Genomic DNA, 16,627 nt, shown 5'->3' with positions numbered 1-16,627 from the left:
TAAAATGGCAAACATCAAGGAAGAGGACAGAGTATTGTACATAGAAAACCCTAAAGAATCCACCCCAAAACTACTAGAACAAATAACTGATTCCAGCAAAGTTGCAGGATACAAAATCAGTACACAGAAATCTGCTGCATTCCTGTATACTAACAAAGAACTAGCAGAAAGAGCAATCAGGAAAACAATTCCATTTACAATGGCATCAAAGGGAATAAAATACCTCGGAATAAACCTAGCCAAGAAGGTAAAAGGTCTATACCCTGGAAACTACAAGACACTGAGGAGAGAAATTAAAGAAGACACCAATAAATGGAAATATACCCCATGCTCGTGGACAGGAAGAATTAATATTGTCAAAATGGTCATCGTGCCTAAAGCAATCTACAGATTCAGTGCAATCCCTATCAAAATACCAACAGCATTCTTCAATGGACTAAAACAAATAGTTCTAAAATTCATATGGTACCACAAAAGACCCCACATAGCCAAAGAAATGCTGAGAAAGAAGAAAAAAGCTCAGGGGATTATGTATGCTCCCGAGCTTCAAACTCTACTACAAAGCCACAGTAACCAAAACAATTTGGTAATGGCATAAGAAAAGCCCTAGAGATCAATGCACAGAACAGAGAGTCTAGATATAAACCCACACACATATGGCCAATTAATATATGATAAAGGAGCCTTGGACATAAAATTGGGAAATGACAGCCTCTTCAACAACTGGTGTTGGCAAAACTGGACAGCTACATGTAAGAGAATGAAACAGGATTATTGTCTAACTCCATACACAAAAGTAAAATCAAAATGGATCAAAGACCTGAATATAAGAGACCAAAAAACTCATAGAAGAAAACATAGGCAAAAATCTCTTGAATATAAACATGAGCAATTTTTTCCTGAACACATCTCCGCAGGTAAGTGAAGCAAAAGCAAAAATGAACAAATGGGACTACATAAAACTAAAAAGCTTCTGTACAGCAAAGGACACAATCAGCAGAACAAAAAGGCATCCTACACTATGGGAGAATATATTTGTAAACGACATATCTAACAAGGGGTTAACATCCAAAATATATAAAGAACACACATGCCTCAACACCCAAAAAGCAAATAGCCCCATTAAAAAATGGGCAGCGGATATGAACAGACACTTATCCAAAGAAGAAATTCAGATGGCCAGCAAGCATAGGAAAAGATGCTCCACATCACTAATTATCAGGGAAATGCAAATTAAAGCCACAATGAGATATCACGTCACACCAGTTAGGATGGCCAACATAAAAAAAGACAAGGAACAACAAATGATGGTGAGGATATGGAGAAAGGGGAACCCTCCTACACTGTGGGTGGGAATGTAAATTAGTTCACCCATGTGGAAAGCAGTATGGAAGTTCCTCAAAAAGCCCAAAATAGAAATACCACTTGACCCAGGAATTCCACTCCTAGGAATTTACCTGAAAAAAACAAGATCACAGATTCAAAAAGACATATGCACCCCTATGTTATCACAGCACTATTTACAATAGTCAAGAAATGGAAGCAACCTAAGTGTCCATCAGTAGATGAATGGATAAAGAACATGTGGTACATATACACAATGCAATAGTATTCAGCCATAAGAAGAAAACAAACCCTACCTCAAGAAGAGTAGCAAATGTACTATGGGAGACTTACCTACGATGCTGATAAAGACAGTACATGAAAACGAGCCCTGTTGTTCGCACAGCTGTCCCAGGAGATACACACAGACATGACATTTTTCTCTTATGAAACCCTTCAAATAGGTAGATCATCCAAAAGGACAACAAAAGAAGTTTGCAAGAATTTAGATATTTTTCACTAATTATTTGAGTCATTCTCCTTCTTGAAAATACTTTTGATTACCACTATACAAAAAAAACATTTTTTTAGTATTGATAAATGAATGCAGGGACTTGGTGGCCATTTCTGAGCATTAGTTGGATCTCAAGTCATTAAAATGTACCAGGTATCTTCCTGAAAGGAGAAAACTACAAATGATTAGCTGAAGAGGCACTGCCTTTATATGCAGAGGATCAATTTCAACTGCCCCTATTATGTCTGAAAGCCAAGAAATACCTGGCAAACATTTTTTCCCAGTGTGCTTTTATGTACTGCTCTGCTTTTAAAACTTCAGAGAAAGAATGATAAAACTCATTTGGACATAAGCTTTCATAGCACTGACTGATCACCACCAACACACCAACAAACTATAAGGCCTAAAATTCTAAGTGAGTAGAATTTCAAAAGTATAAAGAATTTTCCAAGCCTCTGAACATATAATAATAATGTAACCAGAGTCCTATCTGAAAAAGTACAGGATTTTGGTACTGAGTTTCTGATAGATTATTAGGATTCTTCCTGAGAAATCCCTAAGACAATCATTTAATGTTCTCAAGTGTTTGCAATAGGCAGAAGAAAAGGGAAAAAAAAACACCATTTCTCCTCACAGAGGCACTGTAATAAACCTTGTGGCCAAAAATCAAAAGATAGTCCTTCAAGTATTCTCTGCTTGGATCTGTACACTGCAGAAATAAAACTTCAGCTAGTCTTTATTTCACAATGGTCCATTATATGCTAAGAAATTCTAAACTGTTAGGCAAACAAGGACATTTAGCACTAAATATGGTATTAAAAATAAACGTTCTGAGAGGAGGAAAAATTAAGGTTATCAATGTATATAGAAAAAAATGTTATAAAATTATAGGTGGCTAACTAATATCCCTAATATATAAAGAACTCATTAAAATTGAAAAAAGGAAAAAAAACAAAATCATTAGAAAAATAGCAAAAACATGAGCAGACACTTCATGAAAGAAAAAAAAGGTATATATAATAACCAAATTGAATTGGTAATCAAAAAACTCCCAAAAAACAAAAGTCCAATACCAGAAGGCTTCAACAGCTGAATTCTAGCATTTAAAGAAGAGCTAATACCCATCCTTCATAAGGTATTCCAAAAAACAAAACAGGAGGGAATACTTCCAAACTCATTCTATGAAGCCAGCATCACTCCAACACAAAACCAAAGATACCACAATAAAAGAAAATTATAGACCAATACCCCTGATGAAAATAGCTGCAAAAATCTTCAACAAAATATTACCCAACTGAATTAAAAAATACATCAAAAGGATCATCCATCACAACCAAGTGGGATTTATTCCAGGGATGCAAGAAGGGGACAGTATTTGTAAATCAATCAATGTGATACATCACTTTAGGAAGGTCAGAAACCAATGAAAAAGCATTTGATACAATTCAATGTCCATTCATGACAAAAACTCTCAACAAAATGGGCATAGAGAGTACATACCTCAAAATAATAGAGGCCATATATGACAAACCCACAGCTAACATCATACTCAATGGTGAAAAGCTAAAAGCTTTTCCTCAATTATCAGGAACAAGACAAGGATGCTCACTCTCAGCACTTTCATTCAACATAATACTGGAGGTCCTAACCATGGCAATCAGACAAGACCCAGAGGTAAAAGGCATCCAAATTGGTAAGGAAGAAGTAAAATTGTCACTGTTTGCAGATGGAATGATACCATACATAAAAAACCCTAAAGATGCCACCAAAAAAACTGTTAGAACTAATAACTGGATTCAGCAAAGTTGCAGAATACAAAATTAATACACACAAACTGGTTGCTTTCCTATATACTAATGATGAACTCACAGAAAGAGCAATCAGGGAAACAATTCCATTTATAATTGCATTGAAAAGAATAAATACCTAGAAATAAACCTAACCAAGGAGGTAAAAGTCTTGTATAAGACACTCATGAGAGAAAGTAAAGAAGACACAAAAAAGTAGAACTCTATCCCATGTTCATGGATTGGAAGAATTAATATTGTCAAAATGGCCATCCTGCCCAAAGCAATTTACAGATTCAATGCAATCCCTATTGTATACCAATGGCATATTTCAATGAACTAAAGTAAATAATCCTAAAATTGATAAGGAAACATAAAAGACCCCAAATAGCCAAAGCAATCCTGAGAAAGAAGAACAAAGCTGGGGATATTAGCTTCCTGACTTCAAGTTATACTATAAAGCTACAGTAATCAAAATAGTGTGGTACTGGCACAAGAACAGACCCATAGCTCAATAGAACAGAACAGAGAGCCCCAATATAAACACACCCATATGTGGTCAGTTAATATATAACAAAGGAGCATGAATACACAACAGGAAAAAGTCTCTTCAATACTGGAGTTGGAAAAACTGGAGAGCTACATCAAGAGAATGAAACTGGATTACTGTCTAACTCCATACACAAAAATAAACTCGAAATGGATTAAAGAACTAAATGTAATACATGAAGCCATAAAACCCTTAGAAGAAAACACAGATAAAAGCTTCTTGAACATAAGCGTCAGTCATTTTTTTCTGGACATGTCTCCCCAGGCAAGGGAAACAAAATAAAAAATGAACAAGTGGGACTGTATCAAACTAAAAAGCTCTGTACAGCAAAGGACACCATCAACAGAATAAAAAGGCAACCTGTAGTATATAGTTTATAGTATAGGGGAATATATTCAAAAATGATTTATCCAATAAAGGGTTAACATCCAAAATATATAATGAATTCATATGACTCAACACCAAAAAAACAAATAACCAGATTAAAGAATGGGCAGAGGACCTAATCAGACTTAATTCCAAAGACAGATAGATGGCCACAGGCACATGAAAAGATGCTCCACATCACTAATCATCAGGGAAATGCAAATCAAAACCACAATAAGGTATCATCTCACACAAATTAGAATGGCCACTATCCAAAAGACAAAAAACAGCAAATGTTAGCAAGGATGTAGAGAAAAGGGAACATCCTGCACTGTTGATAGGAATGTAAATTGGTACAGCCACTGTGAAAGCAGTATGAAAGTTCCTCAAAAATCTAAAAATAGAAATAGAATACAATCCAATAATTCCACTTCTAGCAATGTCCAAAGGAAACAAAATCCCTTATTCAAAAAAACATATACACCCCTCATCTTTATTGCCACATTATTTACAATAGGCAAGATATGGAAGCAACCATGAATGGATAAAGAAGATGTAGTACTTATACACAATGGAATACTATTCAGCCTAAAAAAATAAAGAAATCCTGCCATTTGTGACAACATAGATAGACCTATGCTAAGAGAAATAAGCCAGGCGGAGAAAGACAAATACCATATGATTTCACTTATTAGTGGAATCTAAAAACAAAACAAAATGAACAAAATGACAACAGAGAAGTGCCTGGTGGTTAACATGGGGGAGAGGGTGGAGTGGATGGGTGGGAGACAAAGGGACACAAAAACTCTCGATCACAATAAAAAATTGTCCACAGGGATGCTGGTACCGCATGGAGAATTTAGCCAATGATTCTGTAACATCTTTCTGTGTTGTCAAATACTAACTGCACTAGTTGGGGTGATGATTTAATAATATGGGTAATCGGTGGCCCACTGTGTTGTATACTTGAAACTAATGTATATCAACTGTATTTCAATTAAAAAATGTATTTAAAAAACTTTAAAAAATAAGGTATACAAATAGCCCTCAAATTTATAAGATATTACATTCCACTCATGAAACTATTTTTTAAAGTCTTAATAGGAACACAAATTAAAACTATACAGCGATACCATTTGTCATGTATGTGTCTGGCAAAAAAAAACCCAAAGCTTAACAAAATAATCTTTTAAACAAACTGTGAGAAAAAAGGCACCTCACACATTGCTGGAACAAGAAGGTACAGAACACAGCACAACCTCTATGGAGCAGAATTTGCCATTACCCAACAAAACTGCACATGCATTTACCCTTGGAATCAACAATCTTGTTTTTAAGAACCTACACTGAGGATATACCTCTTAATATATGAAAAACAATTCTCAGGTTTTGAGGTTTATTTTGAAACTATTTTTTAAAGTCTTAATACGTTTTACATACAGAAAATTCAGCCTTTCTAGTGAACAATTCGGTAAGCTCTGACAAATCCATACAGTCCTGTAATCAACATCACAATCTAGATTAAAAAAAACTTCCACCACCCCCAAAAATTCCCTTATGCTCTGTTGTAGTCATATTGCTCCCTGACGCCCAGCCCTTGACAAAATTGATCCATTTTATGTCCCTAGAGTTTTGTCTTTTCAGGAATGTCATACAAATAGACTCACATGGGTAAGCAGCTTTTTTAATCTGTCATCTTTCAGTTAGCACACTGCATTTGAGGTTTATCTGTATTGTTTCGTGTATTTATGGTTCATTTCCTTTAATTTCAGAGTGATTTTTATGTATATACCATGTTTCACGAACTCCTTCACCCACTGAAGGGCACTTGGATGGTTTCTCCTTTCTGGCAATGTATGAATAAAGCTGCTATAAACATTGATGTACAAGTTTTTTTGTGTAAATACCTAGGAGTGAGATTGCTAGGTCCTTTGGTAAGTATATGTTCAGCTTTATAACACACTAGTACTAACCATTTCCCCAAAGTGACTGTGCCATTTTGCATTTCACAGCAATATATGAGTTCCAATTGCTCTGCACCCTGCCAATAGTGGGAATTATCAGTAATTTTTTTCAGCTAATTCTAATAGCTGTGTAGTTGAAACACTATATTTTAATAGGAAAAATATTGGAAATCTTAAATGCCCAATAAAAGAGACTGGTTGAACAAACTATGGTACATTCAAATAATGTATTGAAAATAGGATGAGAAAGATGTCCATAAACTGATATGCAATAATTTTCAGGACACATTTTCAAGTGAAAAGACAAAGTACAAATGTTATTTATATATGCTACTAATAGCCATGTTGTATAAGGCATAAGGAAGTGTACATATACACACATACACCACCAATTCATAGTACTGACTGCTTACAAGAGGTAGAAAGAGCAGGGTGGAAAGATAAAAAAGAAAATGAGATTTCACTGAATATATCTTCTTATATAATTTTGCCTTTTGAACCATGGTGTATTTTACATATTCAAAAAAATTAATAAGAATAGAGAACACTAAAAAATAATACAAAAAGGAACAATGAACCTATTTATATATCAATTTATTAACAGTCACACAGAGGAAAAAAAACAGCTAAGAAACATTTGAACAAAATACTCTGAACTATACAGCCATTGGGATATGTTGTAGGATAAAAAGAATTCCAAAGAAATCTTGAAATTAAGTTTACTGCTGCTAGTGACATTTGCATAGCAATTCTGAAACCATTTCATTTGTGTATATGATTAAGGCAAATGAGAAAATACATAGATTTGCCTCTGGGAACTGGAATTCTCAGAGATACAAATAAGGCATAGGAGAAGAGGAAGATCTATGACAGTAGATTGAAATTAGAAGGATTGGTTTTAATTCATGATTTATAAAAATGTCTAATGTGTTGGTGTGGCTTGTGAATTTCTTAGTTCTGTCCACCAAAGAAGCATACGAATGCTCACATCTCAGTTTCTAAATATCATTCTCCAGTAAAAGGAACAAGAGCTCTTTAATAAAATAGCTGACTCCGGGAGTAGGGCAGAACCTAGAGCGAACTAAGAATGTCTTATGCCCCAAAAGAAAAAAAGTAAGTGGTCAAAAATTGATAGAGACATGTCAAAAGACAGTGGGTAAGGCTATCACTGATCAAATCTGGAACAACTGAAGAATCAAAATGAAAGACAAGAATAGAATATAATCCATTGCATAGAAAATAAGAATCCATGAGTCAATACTGACTGATACCAAAAAAAAAGAAAGGGAGAAAAGTTCTTTGTAGAAGAACGCTAATTAATCAATGTGAAAGAAATGATAAAAATAAAAAGTTACTCTTTCATAATCACCATAGTAAAACATAATTGAGGAAAGAATCATGAGTAAATTCTAAAACCAATGGGTGAAAAAATGTTAGGGAACAGGACAGTCACATGATCTAAAACTATCACTCCACAGATCACTTATTAATTATGAAGGGGAAAGGAGAAATCTGATAGACACCTCCTTAACCAATTGTGAACCTCCTTATATGATGTCCTGAAAAGAGTACTTTTTTAATACTCCTGCCAAAAATGATTGACCTGAACCTAATGATGAGGATGTACCAGATGTACCTAAATAGAGAGATATTAAAGTTTAGAAAAACTGGAGAAATTTGTATATGGGCTATACACACACACACACACACACACACACACACAGCATATACTCTTTTATTGAGGCATAATTGACAAACAATAATATATTAGTTTCGACTACACTACACAGTGATTTGACATTTGTAAATTTTGTGCAATGGTCACCACAATAAGTCTAGTTACCATCTGTCACCTTACAAAGTTAATACAATATTAGTGACTATATTCCCCATGCTGTATATTACTTCTCCATGACTTACTGATTTTATAAGTGGACGTTTGTACTTCTCAATACACTTCACCGATTTTACCTCCCGCACAAACCCCTCTTCCCTCTAGCAACCACCCATTTGTTTCCTATATCTATGAGTCTGGGTTTGGTTTGGTTTCATTTGTTTATTTGTTTTGTTTTTTAGATTCTACATATAAGTGAGATAGTGCAGTATTTGTCTTTGTCTGACTTAGTTCACTGAGCATAACGCCCTCAAGGTCTGTCCATTTTGTCACAAATGGTAAGTGAATTCAACTGCATTTTAAAAGTTGGCAACTAACATAAAAAAGTTTAAGCACTGTGCAAGCCAACAACCATTTTGCAAGTTGTTTCTGGTCCATGGGCTACTAGTCTGTAACCTCTGATTTAAATTCTGAAGTCCTAAGGGCATCCTTCATGTCACTTTAATTTGCTGATAAATAATCCTCATTTTGTTGCCTTCATGTCAACAGGAAGTTTTGCAATACACAATTTGAAATTTTGGTCAAATATCATAACCACAGTTTTTCACAAGTAATACAACATAAATTAATTACTGTCTGTATTTTATAGGTAAGAAAAGAGATGCTTAGAGAAATTACATGATTTGCTCCAATAGCACAAAGCTGACAAAACTTACACTTTCTAAACACAAATCTTACGTTCTTTCCAATTATTCTGTTCTACGGACTAAATCATCTCCCCCCAGATTCATATGTGGAAGCCCTAATCCCCAATGTGACTGTATTTGGAAACAGGTACTTTAAGAAGGTAATTAAGGTTAAATGAAGTCATAAGGTGGGGTTGTAATATAGTAAAACTGGTATCCTTACAAGAAAAGGGAGAGACACACCAGGGGAGTGCAAGCCCAGAGAAAAAGCCAGGAAGACACAGCAAGAAGGTGGCCATGTGCAAGCTAATGAGAGAGGCCTAAGGAGACACCAACCCTGCTGGCACCTTGACCTTGGGACTTCCAGACTCCAGAGCTGTGAGAAAACAAAGTTCTATTGTTTCAGCCACACAATCTATGATAATTTGTCATGGCTGCTCTAGAAAGCAAGTACATCTTGTTACCTCAAAATAACTATAGTACCACAATTCAGGACACTTCAGAAAGCTTTATATTATGCAACATCTGTATTTAAATTATCAACTCAATCCTGTTAATTTCATACTTCAAAAAAGACACCAAACTTGACAGCTAAACCTGACCTGGATCATTTGGTCAACAAACATCTCTTTAACCAACACTCTGAAGAGCTATATAGATGAAATGGTGACCACTGCTCCCTAACATGAATTGTGCTCTAAGTATAGGACCAACAAAGTGTTCTAAAAATGCAGAAGCTCTGAAGTAACCTAGACACAAAGACGAAATCATAGGCCCTGATTCTTCAAACTGTTTCTTACTCAATACTGCTTTACTTCAGCAGATGTTTTGTTAACAAGTATGTGGTGTTCACCAATCCAAGCAAATATACATTATCAAAAACTGTATCAACTTATGTATTATACTGTGCCCAAAAAAGCACAAGTCGTAATGCCATAATAATGACCACTATATACTGACAGCACTGTGGGTGCCAAGCACTGTGACAAGAGCACCATATTCATTATTTCCATCACAGCCAACGCTCACAACAAGCCTACCCTCAGTAGGTATGATTGTCCCCCTTATCACAAATGGTGTATCACCTTAAGGGTTCTTTGTATTTTATTTTCATGTACCTCAAAAGTGATATTCCTAATGAATCTAGGACCACAAATACATTCTCAATCTAAAATGTTCACTACTTCTAAAAAATTTTTCGAAGTCCTATCTAAACATTTAAAGAAAATCAGTCACATCTGCATATACCACAGGATGATACAGAGATTCAAAATAAATTCCCCAAATCATACACATTTCCACTGAAAACCAACTAATTAAGTTGTTGGTCAAAAATGGTCAAATATTGGCAGTTCATATACAGTTCAACTTCAGTATATAACAAGTAAAAAAACCTTACCTTATTTAAGGTGACCCTTTCACTAATTAGACAAAAATAAAACACAAATCGAGAATTTCATGGAGAGATATTTTTCCTAACACATTAAAGTTCAAGATGCACTGCCCTACAACATGGCTTCAAGAGACTGGCTCTCTCAGCTAGTTCAACACAAGCTGGTTTCTCATCCAAGATGACAATTTACTACTGTGACTTCGTTTTCAGTCCCCCAGGCTATTAAGCTTTTCCTCTCTCTGGCAAAAACATTATTTCAGTTTAACAATGTATTAACTATCTGCTTACTATGTGCAAAGCTATTTTCTAGGTGTTTGGGCTTTTTTACCCATCTCATTCTATGGTGTCCTTTTGAGAATCAAAGACATAGTAAATGGCCTACAAATGTCACTCGACTCAAAGAATGCATTGAGTATGCCTCCATTAAAAGCAAATGAAAGGTTAAAAAATCCTTACTTCAGAAAATAATAAAATACAGAAATTGAAGTATGTTAAATCAGAACCATGAAATTTCATTGAAAAAATAATGCTGGTAATCTGTTATAAGCAACAGATTTTTTAAATTAAGGTATTATTGATATACACTCTTATGAAGGTTTCACAAGAAAAACAGTGTGGTTACTACATTTATCCATATTATCGAGTCCCCCCCATACCGCACTGCAGTCAGTGTCCATCAGTGTAGTAAGATGCCACAGAGTCACTACTGATAAGCAACAGATTTTAAAAAGCAAAATACGACTTTCTCTTCAAGTACTGCACTCATTGGAAAAATTTTAAGACGTAATGATAAATCAATAGGAGACCCAAACATTCAGGGTTGGTTTTCTTTATTCACTAAAAATGCTTCCTCAATTCAAACTGTGTTCTGGGAGCAGAAGTGCCATCCTAATCTGAGAGCTTGTCAGAAAAAAATGCAGTTTCTCAGATTCACCCCTAACCTGCAGAATCATAATCTGCATTTAAAATGACTCCAAAGGTGATGACTATGCACATTAAAGTTCAAGATGCACTGCCCTACAACATGGCTTCTTAACTGGGCCCTAAGGGCAAGATGAATTTCACAAATTCCCTGAAATTTCATGCACAACTTTTTGTGAGTGAATATATGTACATTTTACTGAGAAAAGATTCCATGTAACTTTTATCAAACTCTCAAGGAATATATAACCCCAAATAGATTTAAGAACCACTGCCCTCAGGATTTTATGCCACAGTTTAAGTGAAGATATTTCAAAAAACTATTTACGCTGCTCTCAATGAGGTCTGCTGAAGAATGACAAGAATGAAGGTCAGAACGTCACAGTGGGTCACGAAAGACCTTATCTGAAGAATTTATTCACACCATGCAAGAACTATGCCAAGAAACCAGTTTGGAGACATCTAAATAAATAATTCTCTACATGAGGTTTGAGATTAAGAATGTGCACTTGAAGAAGATTCAAACTGAGAAGTAAATAAATATATGGTAGGGTTTTTTTAAAGCTAGGATGCCATTAGATGACAGTGAAGTGCTGAATTCTTGTTCTAAGAGCTCAATCAGCAAATCTCTAATATGAATTCTGTTTGATTTGGAATTCAGGACCATTTTAAAATGTTAACTTACAACTACATTCCTATAATACTTCCTTTGTGAGGAACCCCCAATACAGTATACTAGTCATCTTCTCTGGACCTTGGAAAACAAAACAAAGAAGAAATATGGCACAAAAATGAAGAGGTACTGGCCCAGGATTTTCAGTGAGCTAATGATAAAGAATGGCTCATATCCAGAAGAGTCTCACTGAAATATGAGAGCTGTGTATATACTGTATTCTTTCATCTTATCTAACCATCTTTTTGGGGTGGGGGTGTTATCCAGGGGTATAGACTATCTCTAACTTCTGTTTCCTTAAGCCATAGTGCCTGATAGAATGTCATTTCCTTGAGGAGCACCCAAAATGTAAATAAAAGGTGTTAAGTGGTCTTTCTTGATTCTGATGCTTAACTTCACTACTACTGTAACTTGTCATCAGTGATGGGTCTAATGCCTGACAGTCTGATCTCCAGGGTGGATTCATATCCTACCACACCAGTTGTTCTAGGCAAGAGCAGTGAATGCTAGAAAATAAAATCAAGGAGATCAAGTCTGCTCTGCCCCTTTCTACATTCACGAGCATTAAGAAAATGCCTGGTTCTTTGCTTGGCTCTATTTCTTAGAGCTATTAAAAGTTCTTCTTATCCAAGTACAACAGAGATAATGAAACTTTCATACATCGTTAACTATAAATGTACCTCATTTACATAATAAACATATCCTGATAAAGTATAAATTATAAATATAATTACATTAGAAATGTGTTCCCTCAATAATGAAAACTATATAAGAGAATGTAGTTTTACCTAATTTGTTTATTTGCTTTTCAGCCCAGTTTAAACAATGCCAACTTGATTTCTGAAGTGAAAAAGTATTAATAATAATGACAAGAATACCAACAGTTGTGAGTCATAAAAGAAGTCAGCAAGGAAGAGTAATAAAAATAGAACAGAAACCAGCATTTGCTGACCACTTTTTATTGTGAAGGCACTTGTGCAATCCTATGGGTTAGAGACTGCTGTCTTCCCTCAATAGATGAAGGCACTTGTCCCGACAGTTTCAATAACCACCTAAGATTACAGCATTAGACAGTATCAAGCTTTGGGGTGTAGTTTTTGTGGGGAGAGGAGAATAAGAAGGCTAGTAAGGGTAGAACAAAAAACAAGGATAGGGAAGAGACGGGAACTCCAGTTTTATCTGGAGAAATGAAACAATGAAAAAGAGACTAGCAGGTTACCAAGTAGCAGGATAAGTGGTTCCTTGCACATGTCAACAGACATTTAAAAAGTACAATATGATTATTTATGATAACTTTTTTAAATAAAATAAAATGGTAAAACCAGGATTTGAATGCAGTCTGTATGGCTCCAAAGCCCATCTCCTAATCACTATACTCACCAAGAAACTGATCCAGTTAAGCAAATGACAAGTATTTAGAAAATATTTTAACAGGAAATCTCAAATGTCACAGTAGTTTCATTTTTAAAAACACATTAAATACAGTCCCGCAACAAGGGAGATACGAAAATATGTACTAGCTAAACCACTTAATCTTACTCTTTACCTGAAAGTGACACAGAACTAATCTAAGATTATGGATATTTCACAATATTCCCAGATCCTTTATAATCACTCATATTTCCTTCAGAAATGTATTCTCAACTTCCTGGTACCTTTTTATATTTTCAATTAGAACCATTTCTCAAGGCTAAGAAATCACTTTGTTTATTCCCCGCTATTTAGAGCAATATCTTTTGTCTCAAGTAACTTTCAGTTTCAATGGAGGTCACCTAGATGTCTTTCTCTAGGTCAGGTAAACTCTACTCTTCCCTTAATGTAGTGCCCAGTCAATGAACAATCAAAAAACCCTGAAGCTTTTAAAAAAGAAAAAAAAAAAGATGATTGCATTTAAAATCTAAAGAATTAGAATCTAAGATATCTTCATGCATCCCAGTTTCCTTAAATTGGAACCCATGTACATTTAAAATGATATTTAATATCCAGAAAATCACATAAATTATCTTATATGGATGAATTCTTCATCACATCTCAAACACAATAGTCTCATTTTCCCACTTCAAATGTTATTTACCTCTTCATCATCTTCCTCATCTTCAACATCCAGAATTCCTGAATCCTGTTCAGACTTGGGGCTAGTGCTTTCTATCTCTGTATCAAAAATCGTATATACATCTTTCTTAGATTTTCTCTTGCTACCTATCCTGGGTTGTTGCAAGACGATGTTATCCAGATTTCTTTGTTGTTGGGCCTAGGATAGAGATGTACACACACATATTAAAAAAAGAAAAGAAAAGAAACAACGCATTCAAAGGACAAATGGCATCTTAACAAAAACACAAAATGCCTTAATATCTAAAATTTTAGTCCCAGAAATGAAACCAAACATATTCATGTATACATTTTTAACCCTGAAGTTACACATCTTGGTTCATTTTCCCAGTTTCCATAGAAAAAAAAGATAGTCAATATTTTCATAAGATTTTTTTAAATACACACACTAAATCATCACAAAAATGAAATCTACCCATTTTTTACCTGAATATTCAAGAAATTACTGCAAATAACTAACTATTTATCTCTTACAAAATAAATGCCATGTTGGAACCACTGTGGTGCAGGGAGGAGGGCCAGGAGCCTTTAGGCTTAGGGGACTCTCTTATGTGGATATATTTTATAAGTAAAATGTAACTGGGAGAATGAAGTATCTTAAAAAGAATAATTTGAATAACTAATCCAACAAGATTCCAGACCTTAATCCATGGAAAACAGTTTTAAAAGATTTCTTCTTTTGACTTTTATAGAAAAGGAAGTGTAATCCCCTGTTTAACAAAATAGATTCATATGATGGTGTAGTTCCAAGAGATACAAAGAGGTGGAAAATGTGACTAGGCAGAGTCAACAACAGAAGCATTAAACCACACAGTATTAGCCCTGGAAGTGACCTTAGTCACCACTCAGGAAACTGAGGCCAGAAGACAAAGGATTTGTTTGCAATCAGAAGCTCAAAGAGCAATCTCCTAAATTCCAGATCAGAGATCTTTCCACTATACTAACAATCCCTCAAAGCATGACAATGTTTCCAAAAAAGGATTCTGTAATCAAATAAATGGCAAATACTGCCTGTCATGTAGACTTCTTGTAGATATACAATGCATATTAGCAGAGTCAGAACTGGGAGAAGTCCTATTTTAAGGAAACTTCTTTAACAGCATGTCCCAAAAGTATTTCACAACACAACTCCCCCCGCCCCCACAACCCTTTTTTCAAATAGTATTTAGGATCATCCCAACATACAAAGCTTAAAAAAATGTGGCCTCTTAAGAATATACATTCCTTAATCAATATATGGTATTTCTTCTCAGTGACAAGTAGAGGTTATTTCAGGAGAAAACCAGTCTCCAAATATTCTGAATGAAATTAATGAATTCAAGATAAATATTAAATGTAAGGTGTTAGTCCAGACACTGGTTAAATGAGACAATTATAACAGGACAGAGAAAAACCTGAAGTATGTGAACTAGTTTCTGCCAAGAAAATGAAAAGAATCTACATTCCAGAGATTTGAATCAATGGGCAAACTTGTTTCTCTGCATAGTATTCGTTGATATTTTGGTCTGACTTACATAAAATACACGGCTTCAATAACAAAATGAGATAGAAAACATAACCAACAACATTTAATTCATGTCTGTACGTAAGACATATTTGTCCTCCAAGTATTTGAAATCCCAAGTTAGATAGAATATTCTTTGTTTTCCTCTCAAAAGTAAGAATTTCATCCACAGTTACTTCCAAAGGAACCACACAAAAGGGATCAATGACTCTGGGGAGGCACAAAGGAAGGGAGAACTTCCTAAAGCTTTCATACTTAAGGAAGCAAGTCTTCAACCAGAAAGTGATCACTTGTCCCTGAACTCTTATCCTCTCAGTATAACAAAACCAAAACTTTTCATAAATTGGTCTTATTTTATAAAATCCAAAGTTGATTATTTTTCTTTCATAATCAATAAAATACTGCCAGTGTATCCTAAGCAATCAAGAGGAGGCATGCTTAAGTACTGTCACCTAAACTTGAAATGATTACAAATCTGAAAGGTAAAGTTAAAATCCATGAAAAAGAAACCAACAAAGCCCTTCAGAGCTCTTTTCCAACATGCCGAACTATCTCACCAGGACTATTTATTCTGTCCGTCCAAAGATAAACATTATAATCATGAACTTAAGAAGCAGTTGAATGATTTCTGCTGCCTGTATGGAGTTAGGAGGGATAGGATACCAAGCATACAAGTGGACCTTACAAAGCATTTAGGCGCTTCCTTTTCCTTAGCTGTTCATTCTCTCTGTAATTTTTACACATTTAACCACATCTTCCTCAAGGTCCCCTCATAGACATTCTTCGCTGCTTTCCTAAAGACATAGAAATTAACAAGACTTATTCCTGACTGCCTCTTCTCTTACCATTCCTTCTACTCTCCCAAGATCCAACAGCATATCTCATTTCCTATTGCTACCATGTGCTCTACAAGCACCTCACCTCCAACACACCTAAAATGGAACTCATCACCTTCGCATTACAATTCCCCTGCATGTTCTGGCCAGGCTCTTCTAAAACC

The 16,627-nt window shown here is 35.0% G+C and overlaps 1 protein-coding gene across 5 annotated transcripts in view; it reads right to left on the bottom strand.

The window, feature by feature from the left end:
• The window catches only part of EXOC6B (exocyst complex component 6B), a 649,953-nt gene that overhangs the window by 389,569 nt on the left and 243,757 nt on the right, over window positions 1-16,627 (bottom strand). For 4 of the 5 annotated variants that reach the window (XM_036908371.2, XM_057497097.1, XM_036908369.2 and 1 more), the window contains one exon: window positions 14,086-14,262. The exons of the other annotated variant lie outside the window; for it this stretch is intronic. In XM_036908371.2, coding sequence (XP_036764266.2) covers window positions 14,086-14,262 — 177 coding nt within the window. The remainder of the gene's footprint in view (window positions 1-14,085; window positions 14,263-16,627) is intronic. 5 annotated transcript variants of the gene reach the window in all.

This window comes from Manis pentadactyla, chromosome 2 (assembly GCF_030020395.1).
Source record: "Manis pentadactyla isolate mManPen7 chromosome 2, mManPen7.hap1, whole genome shotgun sequence".
In the NCBI taxonomy this organism is placed as follows: domain Eukaryota; kingdom Metazoa; phylum Chordata; class Mammalia; order Pholidota; family Manidae; genus Manis; species Manis pentadactyla.
This window is presented reverse-complemented; position numbering and strand designations above follow the sequence as displayed.